The 13369-nt window shown below is 38.1% G+C and overlaps 1 protein-coding gene across 1 annotated transcript in view; it reads right to left on the bottom strand.

The window, feature by feature from the left end:
• Window positions 1–13369, bottom strand: part of LOC146003499 (uncharacterized) — a 38872-nt gene that overhangs the window by 6236 nt on the left and 19267 nt on the right. The window contains exons 5-6 of the mRNA XM_083141788.1: window positions 3153–3313; window positions 238–422 (exon numbers count right to left, since the gene is read on the bottom strand). Coding sequence (XP_082997914.1) covers window positions 238–422; window positions 3153–3313 — 346 coding nt within the window. The remainder of the gene's footprint in view (window positions 1–237; window positions 423–3152; window positions 3314–13369) is intronic.

Here is a 13369-nt window from a genome sequence, read left to right on the forward strand (position 1 = left end):
TTTGCATGGTCTACAAGCATTGCAGCAGAGATGTGGAATGTTCATGTTGAATAAAACCACCAATCATTGTTGGGCATATCCATGTGTTATAGGGGGGAGGGGGGCCATGAATTTATCAACCTGCCTTCGTATCATCATTCATCCTCACCGTCGTGGTAAGCAAAAAGCGGCATTACATTGGCATCTTTCAATTTTACAACTGATGATGAAAGTAACAATTCGATGCACTGTACGAACCTCTTCTGTTTGGGATCTTCTTCGGCTTTCGGGCTTTTGGCTGTACTTCGACCGACAGCTAATCCAAGGCCATCATAATAGTTAATTATAGGAGTTTGCTTCGTTTGATTAAGAACCTTGGCATTTGGTGTTCGAAGTTGGTTTATGTCAAAATCATCATCACTGTCATCAATTTCATCTAGAAGCTGCAAAAACGGAAAACACATTACATGAAAGTGAAATAACAGTTACAAAAAAATTATGGATGGTTTGAAACTTTTGCCAAAAACAATATACTCATATTCTAATAATTTAATATGAAATTACAAATGCTCTATGAAGAACTAGAATTATCCACTCACCTCCTTAATCCAAGTGACCGCAATAGATTTGCCTTAGAAAAAGAATCTGTATTTAGAGATTTACTTTACAAGACCATAATTTACACCTTGATATTTATTCACCCCCGTAATTGCATGTTTTTGCAGTGCGAAGGCGTATGTACTATATACAGGGTGCGGCACTTAAAACCAGCCCGTCCCTCCATAAGATATCATTAGAGCGGGCTGGTTTTACGTGCCGCACCCTTTACTTTGCGTTTGCTTTGACTAGATTTGGCTGCTGGTGGTGTTATTTATTCGCCCAGATGTTGACCAAATTGCTTAATCACCGTACACTTCATGCAATTGGCGATGAATCTAGAGTTACACCTTCTTGCCCACAGAAAGCCAGTCACTGTGCACACTTCCAGTTTGGACGGCACTTCCAACTGACATGACATTTTCACCACTGATAATGTCCGATTCCTGACAGCCATGGTGCAACTGTTACTCCACCTTTTCAAGGAAACTATGAGCAGTGTTGCAAACCACATTCATCAAAATATCTCTTTCGGACAAGATGTTACGGTAAGTGCAACTATCTTTTGGACTCTCCCACGTATATGAAAATATTTCCAAATCTAAAATTTCATTTTTGCAATATTTTCTCTCCTGTAGTTTTCATTTTTATTGAAAGTGTGATCTTATTCCACACTTCTACATATGGATGGAAGTAATAATCTTTTTCATAAGTGAATAAAAAATCATCTACACCCATGTGTGTAATTAACTTTTTAATTTTACTGTCATTTTTAATTGTATGTTTAATGGTTTTAATTGTTACAACCCAGAAGTATCCGTGACTGAATATCCACCACAGGTTATTGGACCCAAAAACCCTTGACAGTATACCAGTTCACCATTGAGGAGGCCCTTATAGAGACTGGATCTGAAGTTTAAAGTGGGATCCAAACCACCATCTGCCTCCACCAGGTATCAAATATGGAACTATTTGGTTACAATGCAACAACATTACCACTAAATGTAAAGCATACACGATATTCACGACAAATAGTACAAGGCTCATTCAATATATAAACGGAAACATGTTGTAACAAATATTTATTAGAACTACAGTACTATGTTTCAGCATAGTTCAATGCACCTATGCCAGCGCTGCAAAAAAAATATTTTGGACGTAACCACTCATGCAGGTGTATGATGCACTATTGGGTTTGATACCATTGGGGAAAGTTTAATTCTTTCAACTATAGAGTAATGAGAACATGTTAGGTTTCATGTATATATTTACTCTATTATGGTAATCCTTTTTCAGGTACCTTATTTATATATTAATTATAACAGTGGGTTAAAAAATTGTTTATAATATATTTGTTCTTGTGTGTTTAATAATGTATATATTAAATAATATAAAATATTTCATCATTATCTTTAATCTTATTTACTTTTGGAAGTAGTCATTCTGGAACCTCAATCCACTTAGTGCATCTTTCAGTGGGCCCAAGGTGTGGAAATCAGAAGGTGCGAGATCGGGCAAATATGGAGGGTGGGGTAAGCACTCAAACTTTAGGTCCTCGAAGGTAGGCAATGTGTGGTCTCGCACTGTCATGGAGCAAAAGCACATCAGTGGACACCAGACCACGTCGTCTCTGCAGAATGACAGGTTTGAGTTCTTCGCGCAAAAGGTTGGAGTAGGTGGTACTGTTTACATTATGATCTCTAGACATGTAATGTTCAAGAATTGGCCCCTTGTGGTCCCAAAACAAAGTTAACATGACCTTTCCGGCATTCCGTTGAGCACGCACCTTCTTCGGTCTGGGAGACGAAAGATGTCACCATTCCATTGATGTCCTCTTACGTTCTGGTTCATAGAAATGAACTCTACTTTCATCTCCAGTGACAATACAATGATGAAATGCCTCACCGTCAGCTTCATAACGACGCAAGAGCTCCCTGCACACATCAACACGTCTCTCCTTCATTTTCGGTGTCAAACATTTCGGAACACACCTTCCACACACTTTCCTGAGCCTCAGTATGTCATAACTGATATGGTGGGCTGATTTTCTACACTTATTTTTATCTGAGAAGAAATTTCATTGACAGTAATACGCCGGTTCTCCCGTATCAAGTCATCCACTTGAGCAATGTTGCTTTCCGTGACTGCAGTGACAGAGCAACTTGGACGTGGAGAATCTTCAACACTGGTTATGGCCTGTTTGAGCTTCTCAGCCTCCTCGTACACTTGTGATCGACTCATACAGTTGTCACCGTACTGAACTGTCATGCGGTGGTGAATTTCTATCGGTGTCACGCCTTCACTCAACAAAAATATCACGATACTTTGCTGCTCCAGCTTGGAGCACTCCTGTAAGGGTGCCGCCATCTTGTGTAACTGTTTCCCAGCATCCTGTGCGTGAGGCAACCGTGCCAGCCCCAGCTATGAATAGCTTACAGATAGATGCCTTCACAAACTAACAAACATATAACAATCACGGTTGTATTTTAGATTTTTTATACTACTTTTACAGTTATTTATTGAATGCACCTTGTACAAGAAAGAAACCCTACTAAGAAGAAAAAATACATTCTTACATCGAGAGGCTTAGCACTTCCAAATAACTTTTTGTTGCCAGGGCTATCAGCAAATGCATCCTTCAGCGGGTTTGCAAAATACATTTCTTCCAACTTCTTCTGTTTTTCCATGCGTTCCTTGAGTGTATTCTTGCGTTTCTGTGGACTGGCACATGCTTCAGCTGCAAAGAGGAATGGATTGTTTCCATCATACAATAATTAGGTAACACCGGGGCTGAGATGGAATGGCAACATTACGAACCGATGTAAGTACTTTTAATGTCTCCCACTCAGGGTGTCGACAAATTTGAAAAAACAAAATTACCTGAATTTTCCAGACCAAGTCACCAGGGCAATTCATGCACTTAAATATGTGTGCAAGAAGGTCACTACATTTTAGCTAACACCAGTCTTGGAAGCTCATTTAACAAAGTTTTAGAATATTCACTTCACATGTTTAAATTAATAATAAGACTGAAAACTGAACAAAAATTGACTGTTGGATAGGGGCATCAGGGTTGAGTTATTACATATTATTTCCCACGTATAGACTAATGATAAACAAAGAATTCTTTTTATATAAAAAAATCATAACAACTACAGTATAAATAAAACATATTTAGAGTAAAATTTAGTAACATATGAGTCATTCCATATGAAATCAACACAGCCCACAAACTGACCATCTCCGATTTTCATGAAATTTGGGGAGTTGAAAGTATGCATGGAACTTAGTAACTATGAAAATTTTTAGTTTCTTTGTCTTGTGATTGTTAAATTATTCAAGGTCAAAGTTTGCACAAATTGCCCTTTTTGAGCCTGCTTAGCTGTACTAAATGTGCTGTAACTCCGCCCCTATTTTGAATAGAAAGCTCAAATAAAGCTTATTGTAAAGGGAATTCAACAAGCTTTCCAGTGATACATAACAAGCATATCTTTGGATAAAAATATAATTTTCTCACATGACCTTGACCTTTGACTTTGAATATCTAAAAACATGTCATCATCAAAATCGTGAAAAAAAATATTTGGTCCCTCATTCCATACTCTAAAACATATCAAAAATTATCCTGGAACTGCAATGGGATCAGAAGATACAAACTAATATTCATTACATGAACTATGACAAGTCAAATGTCCCTTAACACCCCCTACAAAATGTAAAGGAGTTATCCTGGGTATAATTAATTGGTCATGAAAGAAATAGGTTAGGCACAGGGAGATCCCTAGCTGTGTGTGCCTAGCGCAGGTCCGGCATATTGTTGACCACCATATTGAATTCAACACAAAAATTTCAAAGGGAAGGGGGTGATGTGATATATCAAATCAGGCTAGAATTTCACGAGAAATGAAGTGACGAAGGTTTTTCCAACGTATCTTTAGCCAGCAAGAAGTTATTACTGCATGCTTGTAACCATTTTCTCCTTTTCGAGGTGTTAAAGACAAGCATTAGAATGCTCCTAACGTGTTAGGAACTCATCGATATCACACTGACATCTCGGGAGAGAAAGAAGTATACGCACCACTGCATGTGATTTTAATCAGAGACATTCACCAAATAGTTGAATAGTGAAGAATATTGGGAAAAGTATCTCAAACAATTACGTGACACTTCCTTTGAAATGAAAAATTCTTCAGTGACGAGGCTAATTTTTTCACAGTAAAGGTAATAAAAATAATATGCAATACCTGTGATTTGATAATCTACAGTAGACAGATCCCAATCGAATGGTTGTTGCTGGTAAGCTAATGATGTGGTATAGTGTATGGAGAACGAGAATGGTTGGTCCATATTCAACAACGGAACCTTAATGGAATTCAATATGGCGGTCTTGGATTTGTTAAGTGAAGATAGAACTATTTTGTACTGTATAATTTGATTGCAGTGAAGATGAAAATGTAGACAGCAGATATTATTTTGCTCACAACTTTGGTGAAGGATAAATTCAGGGAACATGAACATCTTATTTATAAGAAGTCTAAGTAGCAGCAAGTATTTAAGAGATTCTCTTCTCTAGACTTCAGAAAGTTCCTTCACAGAGGAGCTTCTTTATCTGTACTTCATTGCCCCTGTTGAGACTTCCCATTTATACAGAAATTTGTGACTTTGACGTCATTATTTAAATTCCCTGTGCATCTGCATCAAAGGTCAACAGCTCCCAAGTTTTGGGAACGAAGGTGAGTTTCATTGCTTCGGCCGGGGGATAGATAGGCAGTACGATTGAATATTGTCCATGTTTTCTTGTGTGATATAAATATCTGTATCATCAAAACTGAGTATGGAGTGTGTAAATTCAGTAGCAGCCAATTAATTAACACTTGAAGCGATATTTTAAAAGATATAGAAAAAAATGTAGTATTTGTGTGGTATTTCTAAACTGTATGTAACTTAATGAACCCTGTCCCCCATACATAATTTACCTTAATTTAACACTGTTAAACTTTCGAAAAATGGACTTGGTTAACTAAGCCTGTCCTGAGAACCCGTGAATACCCCCTGGAGATCAATTCTAGCTACGGGCCTGCCTGCACATTCCTCAGATCTAACATCTTAGGAGAACTTTTACCTTCAGAAACATTTGAAGAGAATGGTGCATGCACTAAAAGTCCATGATATTGACCATCTGAGAGAAGGCATAGTTGCTGCTTGCAATGATGTTGCACCTACTACATTGATAAATGTTCTATGTGAGTGTGAGAGGCGTCAATGAGTGTTGAGCTAAGCGGGCTCAAAAAGGCAATTTATGCGAACTTTGACCTTGAATAATTTAACAATCACAAGACAAACGAAATTAAAAATTTTCATAGTTACGAAATTAAAAATTTTCATAGTTACTATTCCATGCATAGTTTCAACTCCCCAAATCTCATGAAAACCGGAGATAGTCAGGTTGGAAATTGGACATATCTGTGTTGATTTGGCATGGAATGACTCATATGTATTAGAGTGGAACCCCAATTTTACATTTTCCCGCATTATACACTATCTACCAAAAAGTAATTGGGCACCTATGATGGTGATTAATTTAGTATCTAATTTGAATAATTTAGTGGGACCACTGGTGGTTGTTCGTGGCACAATGAACTAAGAGGCATACTGAACAATACTAGACAATGAAATGCTCCCAACCTTGTGGCGTTTTTACGGAATGGGCCCCTGTTACTTCCAGGATGACAATGTTAGGTGGCATGTTTCGGAGGCTACTGTGTAGTGGTATGCCGACAACAATGTTCACCGATTGGTCTGGCTTGCACAGAGTCCTCATCTCAATCCCATAGAACACCTTTGGGAGGCATTGGACTGGCGGGTGAGGTCTCGGGAGATGCGGCCAAATTCCATTGTCCAACTGAGTGAGATCTTGCAAGAGGAATGGCGACACATTCCAATGGACCTCCTCCACAAACTAGTCGAGAGCATGCCTGACAGAGTGACTGCTGTTATAGCAGCAAGAGGTGTCTCCACGAGGTTCTAACAGGGTTCGCACCACCAGACAACCATTTTCTACACGTGCCCAATTACTTTTTGGTAGATAGAGTACATTTAATTTTGATGGTCCCAACAGTAAAATGTTAAGAAATTTTCCTAGATTATACATTTTCCTGTATTTTAAGTTTTTTTAGCTTGGTCCCATGAAAAACGTAAAATCGAAGTTTCACTGTATTCCCAACAGTGGCGGTGATTAGGGAGGGCGAGGGGGGCACTTGCCCCACATTTTATGCCACTTTTGCCCCCGCACTATGTTAAACCTTATGTACAAAACGAAATATACTGTCTTTGTCCCCCCCCTATTTTGTAACCTAATCGCTGCACCACCACAGACTCCCAATATCAACCAAACACAACCCAAAAATTGCAACAAGAAAGTGATAAATGCCAATAATCACGTACCATAGTAGATCTCTACTTGAAAATAGTTCGAAACATGACCTCTTTTTCTGGAGTATTTCCATTGTAACTACTGATAATACTCAACAAACTTAAGTACATTTTGTCCACAACAAAATTTAAAATGTCCTACTTGTCCTTTTTTTTGGTTCAAAAACCTACTTTTAGTGTACTACTACAAAAATGTTGATTTTTCCAGAAAAACAGTAAATTTCCCTGACACTTCCAGATAAAAGGAAATTTTCTGACTTTTCCAGGAATTCCAGGTTTTCTAGAATGTTAGACACTCTGCCACTGATACTGATACCAATGCTTCAAAACATTACCAACAAATAAGAAGTTCAAAATATTGCTTAATGTTAGTGTAAGTATTCCACTCAAAATCAGGGTGGCCACTCTATGACCATGATAAAATTAAGGTATGACTGGGTATGACAACCCACGCATCGTATCATGCCGAAGGCATGACTCGAATCCAGGACCCCGAGCGCCATAGTCCGATAGTCTAATTATTTCATAAAAAGGGCCCAAGTATGAAAGAAGCTGGAAAGAGCTTCTTTCAAGCAAATGCCACCTGCGATCTTCAGCGTATGTAAAAATCCGCTGATACGTATAGTTCCGGAATCGCAGGAAAGATACTGCAAACTGTAACGCTTGTGTAGGGTGGTGCTAACTGACCCGAATTAGTTTAATAATATTATAAAGGAAGTGCGTGGTTAGGTTTACCCTTGTCAGCACCTGCACCTAAACAAGAGATACAAAACACAAGCCAACGCGACGTTCCTGTTATATGATTGTTTCACAAACACTAATCAATCAACAGAAAGGTCGCGTCAGGTTCTATTACTTACTGGAATCCAAGAGAACAGGCGCAATCCTAAAGATTCCGTTCTTGTTCTTACACAATAGAAAATATATGTATATATATATTAGTAACTTTATTCGTAGACCACAATCGTATTTAACTAGACGCTTATTCTAAGGCGCCAAGGTCGTCAAAAGGATATATATATATATATATATATATATATATATATATGTAACCTCCCAAAACGGCACACTTACCAAGGTAAACAATGGCGTACACCAAAAAGAAACTCTTACGTTTCGGAACAATTATTATCAGGAGGAAACATTAGCTTTACCTTTGCAACAGTCTAACCCAATACTTCCAAAAGGGGGGCTAATCAAACAGGGAAAGTTTTAATTGATCAATAACACAAAAAAACACCTTTTTTTTTATGTCTATAACAATTTCTGTTTGGTTTATTTTCTCAACAATAAATATATATATATATATAGAGAACCCTTATGGATTTAACTTTAACAATTACGTCACTCCATCATATCACTCAAAATTCAGAGCAAGAGCAAAAATAGCAAGCCACGCTATTTTGCTTGAGAAACTACAGTTTTAACAAATTTACAATTATTGTTTTCGTAATGATAAGCTTTCTTACGCATGGGCGTTGATGCTACTATATTGGTACTTAGATTTGTTTTAATTCGGGTTGGTAATGCATGGGTTACAACGTTCGAATCAAAGGGACATTAAATAAAGCGGAATGATTCTGGATAAACTCCCTGACGATCCATAAGTAACACTCTATACATGCAGAGAACCTTTTTGTCATTTGATCACTAGTTTAGTCAAACGGGGACGCGTTTGAGTATCCCATATTACAGTCATTATTCTACGTGAGAAAACATTCGGATGCCCGACACTTCATGCAGCCCTCGTTTAAGTCAATTCCCTTTTGGAAGGGGAAGGGACAATCAAGCTTGGTAGCTGTTCATGTTTTCAACCCATGGCACTCGCTTATCAGCACAAAGTTAAAAATGGGACGTCAAATGCGAGTTCGTACGTAAAGTTCTGAAGCAAGCAAACTACAGGATTTTTAAGATAGTAGTGTCCAGTTTACCTTAATTATGTTCCCTTGATGTCTCCTACCAAAACCTTTATCTCTCGTATGTTCGGGTACCCATTGCTGCAGGCGAGAATTTCCACTTGAGTCCGGAAACGTGGCTGGTAAGTAAAGGTCTTCCGTCTACGTGATCCTAGCAGGTACTCAGAGGAACAGGCACTCTAGGCGAAGGTTTTCCTGTGTTGCTGCTTGGTAGTCTGGTAACGAACTGGCGGTTACCTCGATCGGAATCATCGGAGAAAAAAAAGGGGGGAGGGGAAGAAAGTAGTTTATATTATCACCGCTTGATGGCGACAAGATCTGAATACCGAGGAGCTGCCGTCTATTGGGTTTGAGAGCTTATTTAACAAATGAGATCTGTATCCGTACGATATCGTACGTGTAATATTCGCGAGTGAAAGATAGAAATTGTGAATATTACAAAACACAGCTTTACGCTGAAAGCACCATTATTGAGAGACGCGTTCTCTCAACGGCCGAAGTTGGAATTTCGTTTAAATAGCTCGGGAGAATATTTCTTCAAACAGTCGGTATCTGAAATCTATCGCGTGCACAGTCGGTGCCTCGGAATTATATAAGTTGTTGAAATAAGAAAGTTATGGCGTGAATAGTTGTTACCGAACGTTACAAAAGGAGTTACAGCGAGGAGTAGTACGCTATCGGAAAGGAGTTTTATTTCAGGAGAGTTCATCAGAGTTTCATCAACGAACCAGCGAGTCGATCGTCACTTCGAGATCTACAGGTAACGAACGTTCCTCTATCCTTGTCTTTCATTCTGTCACACCATTGCCAGACCAGTCAATTGTAGTGTTTAAAGTTAATCGTGGGTGTAGTTCTTATTTCACAGGGCTAGCCCCCTTGCTTGGTTAAGTGTAGACGTTGCTCTTCAAAGCTATACCCCCCTCTTACGATACACCTCTCGCAGCCAAATAACTTCGAATATCAGGCTTCACATAGCCTATCTACGATCCCTTAATTCAAACAATCGGGTGTTTGTATATATGTATGCTTGTATATAATATTTATTTTAAGGTGTGGAGTTCAGATTTGCCATGTCACATACTCAAACTCGAAATACTTACACAATCATCACCATCATCCTTTGCCGTTTTCTGCCTCTGGCTGGAAACACAAACACAAGTCACGAATGTTACGGGATATACTAATCTACGAAAAATTGTTAATTTCAAACTCAAATTTACCATCAAGTTCAAAATATCTTATCTTGCAATAATTCTGCTGTATGTCTGATAGTGTTTTCTGCAATGGTTACTAACAAAGTATGCAATGGATACTAACAAAGTAAATGAATTGAGAGAATTTCTTCATGCAGCTTTCTTTTCCTTCCTCCATAAAAATAACTATGAAAAACTTGCTTCAGGGCATTTATAAATATGTATAAATTCAATTGGATTTGGATTAATAAAAGTTGCAATTTTTTCATGTCTTCGGAGAGAAATTCATGCAGAATACACTCATAATTCCCGTTAAGTACTTACCCTGAAAATCCATTACAGTCTTCCAGTTGTAACAACGACAATGACATTCAACTGGATTATTAAAACGCAGAAGTGTCCGTGACTGTACATCAATTAAGGAAGGGAACAAACTAGGACCGAGCTGTTACTGCTGCCGATATATTGGTATCGGAAAGTATCAGTTTAAATGCATTTATTGATACTCGTCAATTTTGATTGATTTTGTTTATTTTACTTTGCTTTTCTGCCACTCTTGGCTAATCGCGAAGCCGAGGATGAGAGATGATACGATGAAGGGATACTCACAAATAACACCCTAGTCCAGGCTAGGATTTGAACCTGGGACCACTGGCATTGTAGCATGTTGTGCTATACACTGCACCACGGAGGCTGGCTATACTGGTCGATATATTTCTGGCATATTTGTCTTTCATGGAGTGTGTAAAAATGTTACAGGACACTTTAGCAGTATAATTAACCTTGAAATTATGTAAAATGCGTAGTTTTGATTTATTTTTGCACCAGTATTGTGTGAAGAACTTGATTTTCTCATTACATATAGGGTGACCATACACACACATTCAAAAAAGAGGACAGAACATCGTGAAAAAGGAGGACAAAGTCATAAAAAGGAGGACACCGCAAAAAAATGGCAACACATTTTGCCATTACTCATAATTAAATCAATATAAAATAAAAACTACAAACACTTTACTCACAGATAATTCTGATGATTTTTTCAATAAATTCCTCCTACTTTTAAGCAACGAAAGCAATCTCCTAATCTATTGTTTAACATGACAATCATAACTAAGAATATCTATAGTTTGAAGCACAGAATTTTACTATTTTTTCCAATTCATGGATATTAGAATGCAAATGTTACAAGTAAACTTCACTTTAACCTATTTCCAAAAACCAAATTTAAATTTTAGGTAGTTTAGATTGTGTCAGGAAACATGATTTTAATGCCACAAACATTTTTGCAATCTTTCAACAGCAGGGGAAAGTGACAGTCACCTTACACTTTACGTCATATTTGTTTCTTCCATCCTTTAAAAGCTGGATATTTTCTTGCAAGATCGTTGTTGAATTTACACTTTTGCTTCGTTATTTCATAAAAGTAAATATGGCATAATAATCAAAGTTCTCACTACGCGGTTCTTTATATAGCGTATATTTGACTCTAAAATGAACTGGCCGAACTCTGTGGCGGAGTGGTTAGCACACTGTGCCACAATGCCAGAGGTCCCAGGTTCGAATCCCAGCCTGACCATGAGTGTCCCTTCATCAAAATCATCATATCATCGCTCATCCTCATCTTTTGCGATTAGCCAAAAGAGGCAGAAAAGCGAATTAAAATAAACCATATCAATCAATCGAAAATGAACTGCTCAGATTAGGTGTGTTTCAGAAGTCTCAGATTGCGAAGCAACGACTTAGAATAATACGTACTAATGGCCAGGGTTGTTCAAGGTCCAAGAACCTATAAATTTTAATGGGTTCTATTGGGTTCCACTGCAGGACCGGAACCTTTTATCTTGCACAATTTAAATTCGGTCCATGTTGCGTAAAAAAGGTTCCTGGACCGTATTTAAATTGATCCCGGGAAAAGGTTCCTGGACCGAATTTAAATACATTACAGAAAAAAAAAGGTTCTTTACGGTCTAGAACCCATTTACGCATGCTGATTTTCTCTCCGGAACTGGAATTGAATTTATTTACAATTCCTGGACCTTTAGCAACCCTGCTAATGACTAGGAGTGTGCGGGACAGAACTTTTTTTGGTCGGGATGGGAGACAATCGCGATTTCAGGACCAAGCCGGGAAATTTTCGGGACGGGAAATGTTTAAAAATTTCCCGACGCTGTGGAACTCACGAATTTTACGTCACTGTCTTTTATTTTATTATTATTTTTTCTTACAATTTCCGAAAAATGTCAAGACACTTACAATGCAGAAAACATCAAGAATTAACCACTTTTAAAAATGACCATTTGAAAGTTCCTGACTGCTCGGGATCCTGAAAAGTCTGGAAATCATTCCCCGAAATCGGGACGGGAAATTCTTTTTACCGCTCTCGGTACCGGCTATTCTGGTTCCCGCACACCGCCACTAATGACTCAATCGGGTAAGTGATCTTGTTCAACTCTCAGATGCTAGGTGAGCATTGCTCGAATACTTAATATGATGATCGTTAAGTGTGGAAGCAGTCTTGATGCAGCACATGTGCTATGGTCGATGCTAAACTCTTTCCAAAAAAGGAGGACATGTCCGGATAAAAGAGGACGTCTGGTCACCCTAATTACATAACACGTATTTTCATTTTCTGATGTGTCTTGAATATTACAAAGCAAAATTCTTGAAATGATGCACATAATTAACACACTAATATTAATCAATATTTTGAACAACTTTCTTATTATTACATTTTTCAAACATCAGTATTGGTAGGAACGGAATCAATAAGAGCATTGGCATCAGTTCAAAGTGGTTCTGGTTCAGCCCTAGAATGAACCATTCTGGTTCATTATGGAACCTTTGAAATGCCATATTGGATTGGCAGAGTATTTTATCAATATTGGCTCAAATTTCATATTGATTCTTTCGGAATATTTACTTTTGTAATGTTTTGACTATAACAGTCACCATCAGTAGCAGTGAGGGGATACACATTTTTGGGCTGGGATGGGAAATTTCTAGAATCATGGATGGGAAAAATTTGCCATTTCTTGACTAAGACCCTGCATTTTCAGGATGGGATATGTTCGAAATTTCCAGACACTGTGAAAATTGCTGAAATGATCGTTTTATGTTTCTGTAATAAAAACTGCCATTTTTATAAAGTTTCAGACACTTACAAGGGACCTATTTGACTCTGAGGTTGCAATCGCCCAATGGTGTTGACAGCGCGATATTGGCTGCTAAAAGTAATGGGGGGCACAACGA

This window comes from Lepisma saccharinum, chromosome 20 (assembly GCF_977018435.1).
Source record: "Lepisma saccharinum chromosome 20, izLepSacc3.1, whole genome shotgun sequence".
Taxonomy (NCBI): domain Eukaryota; kingdom Metazoa; phylum Arthropoda; class Insecta; order Zygentoma; family Lepismatidae; genus Lepisma; species Lepisma saccharinum.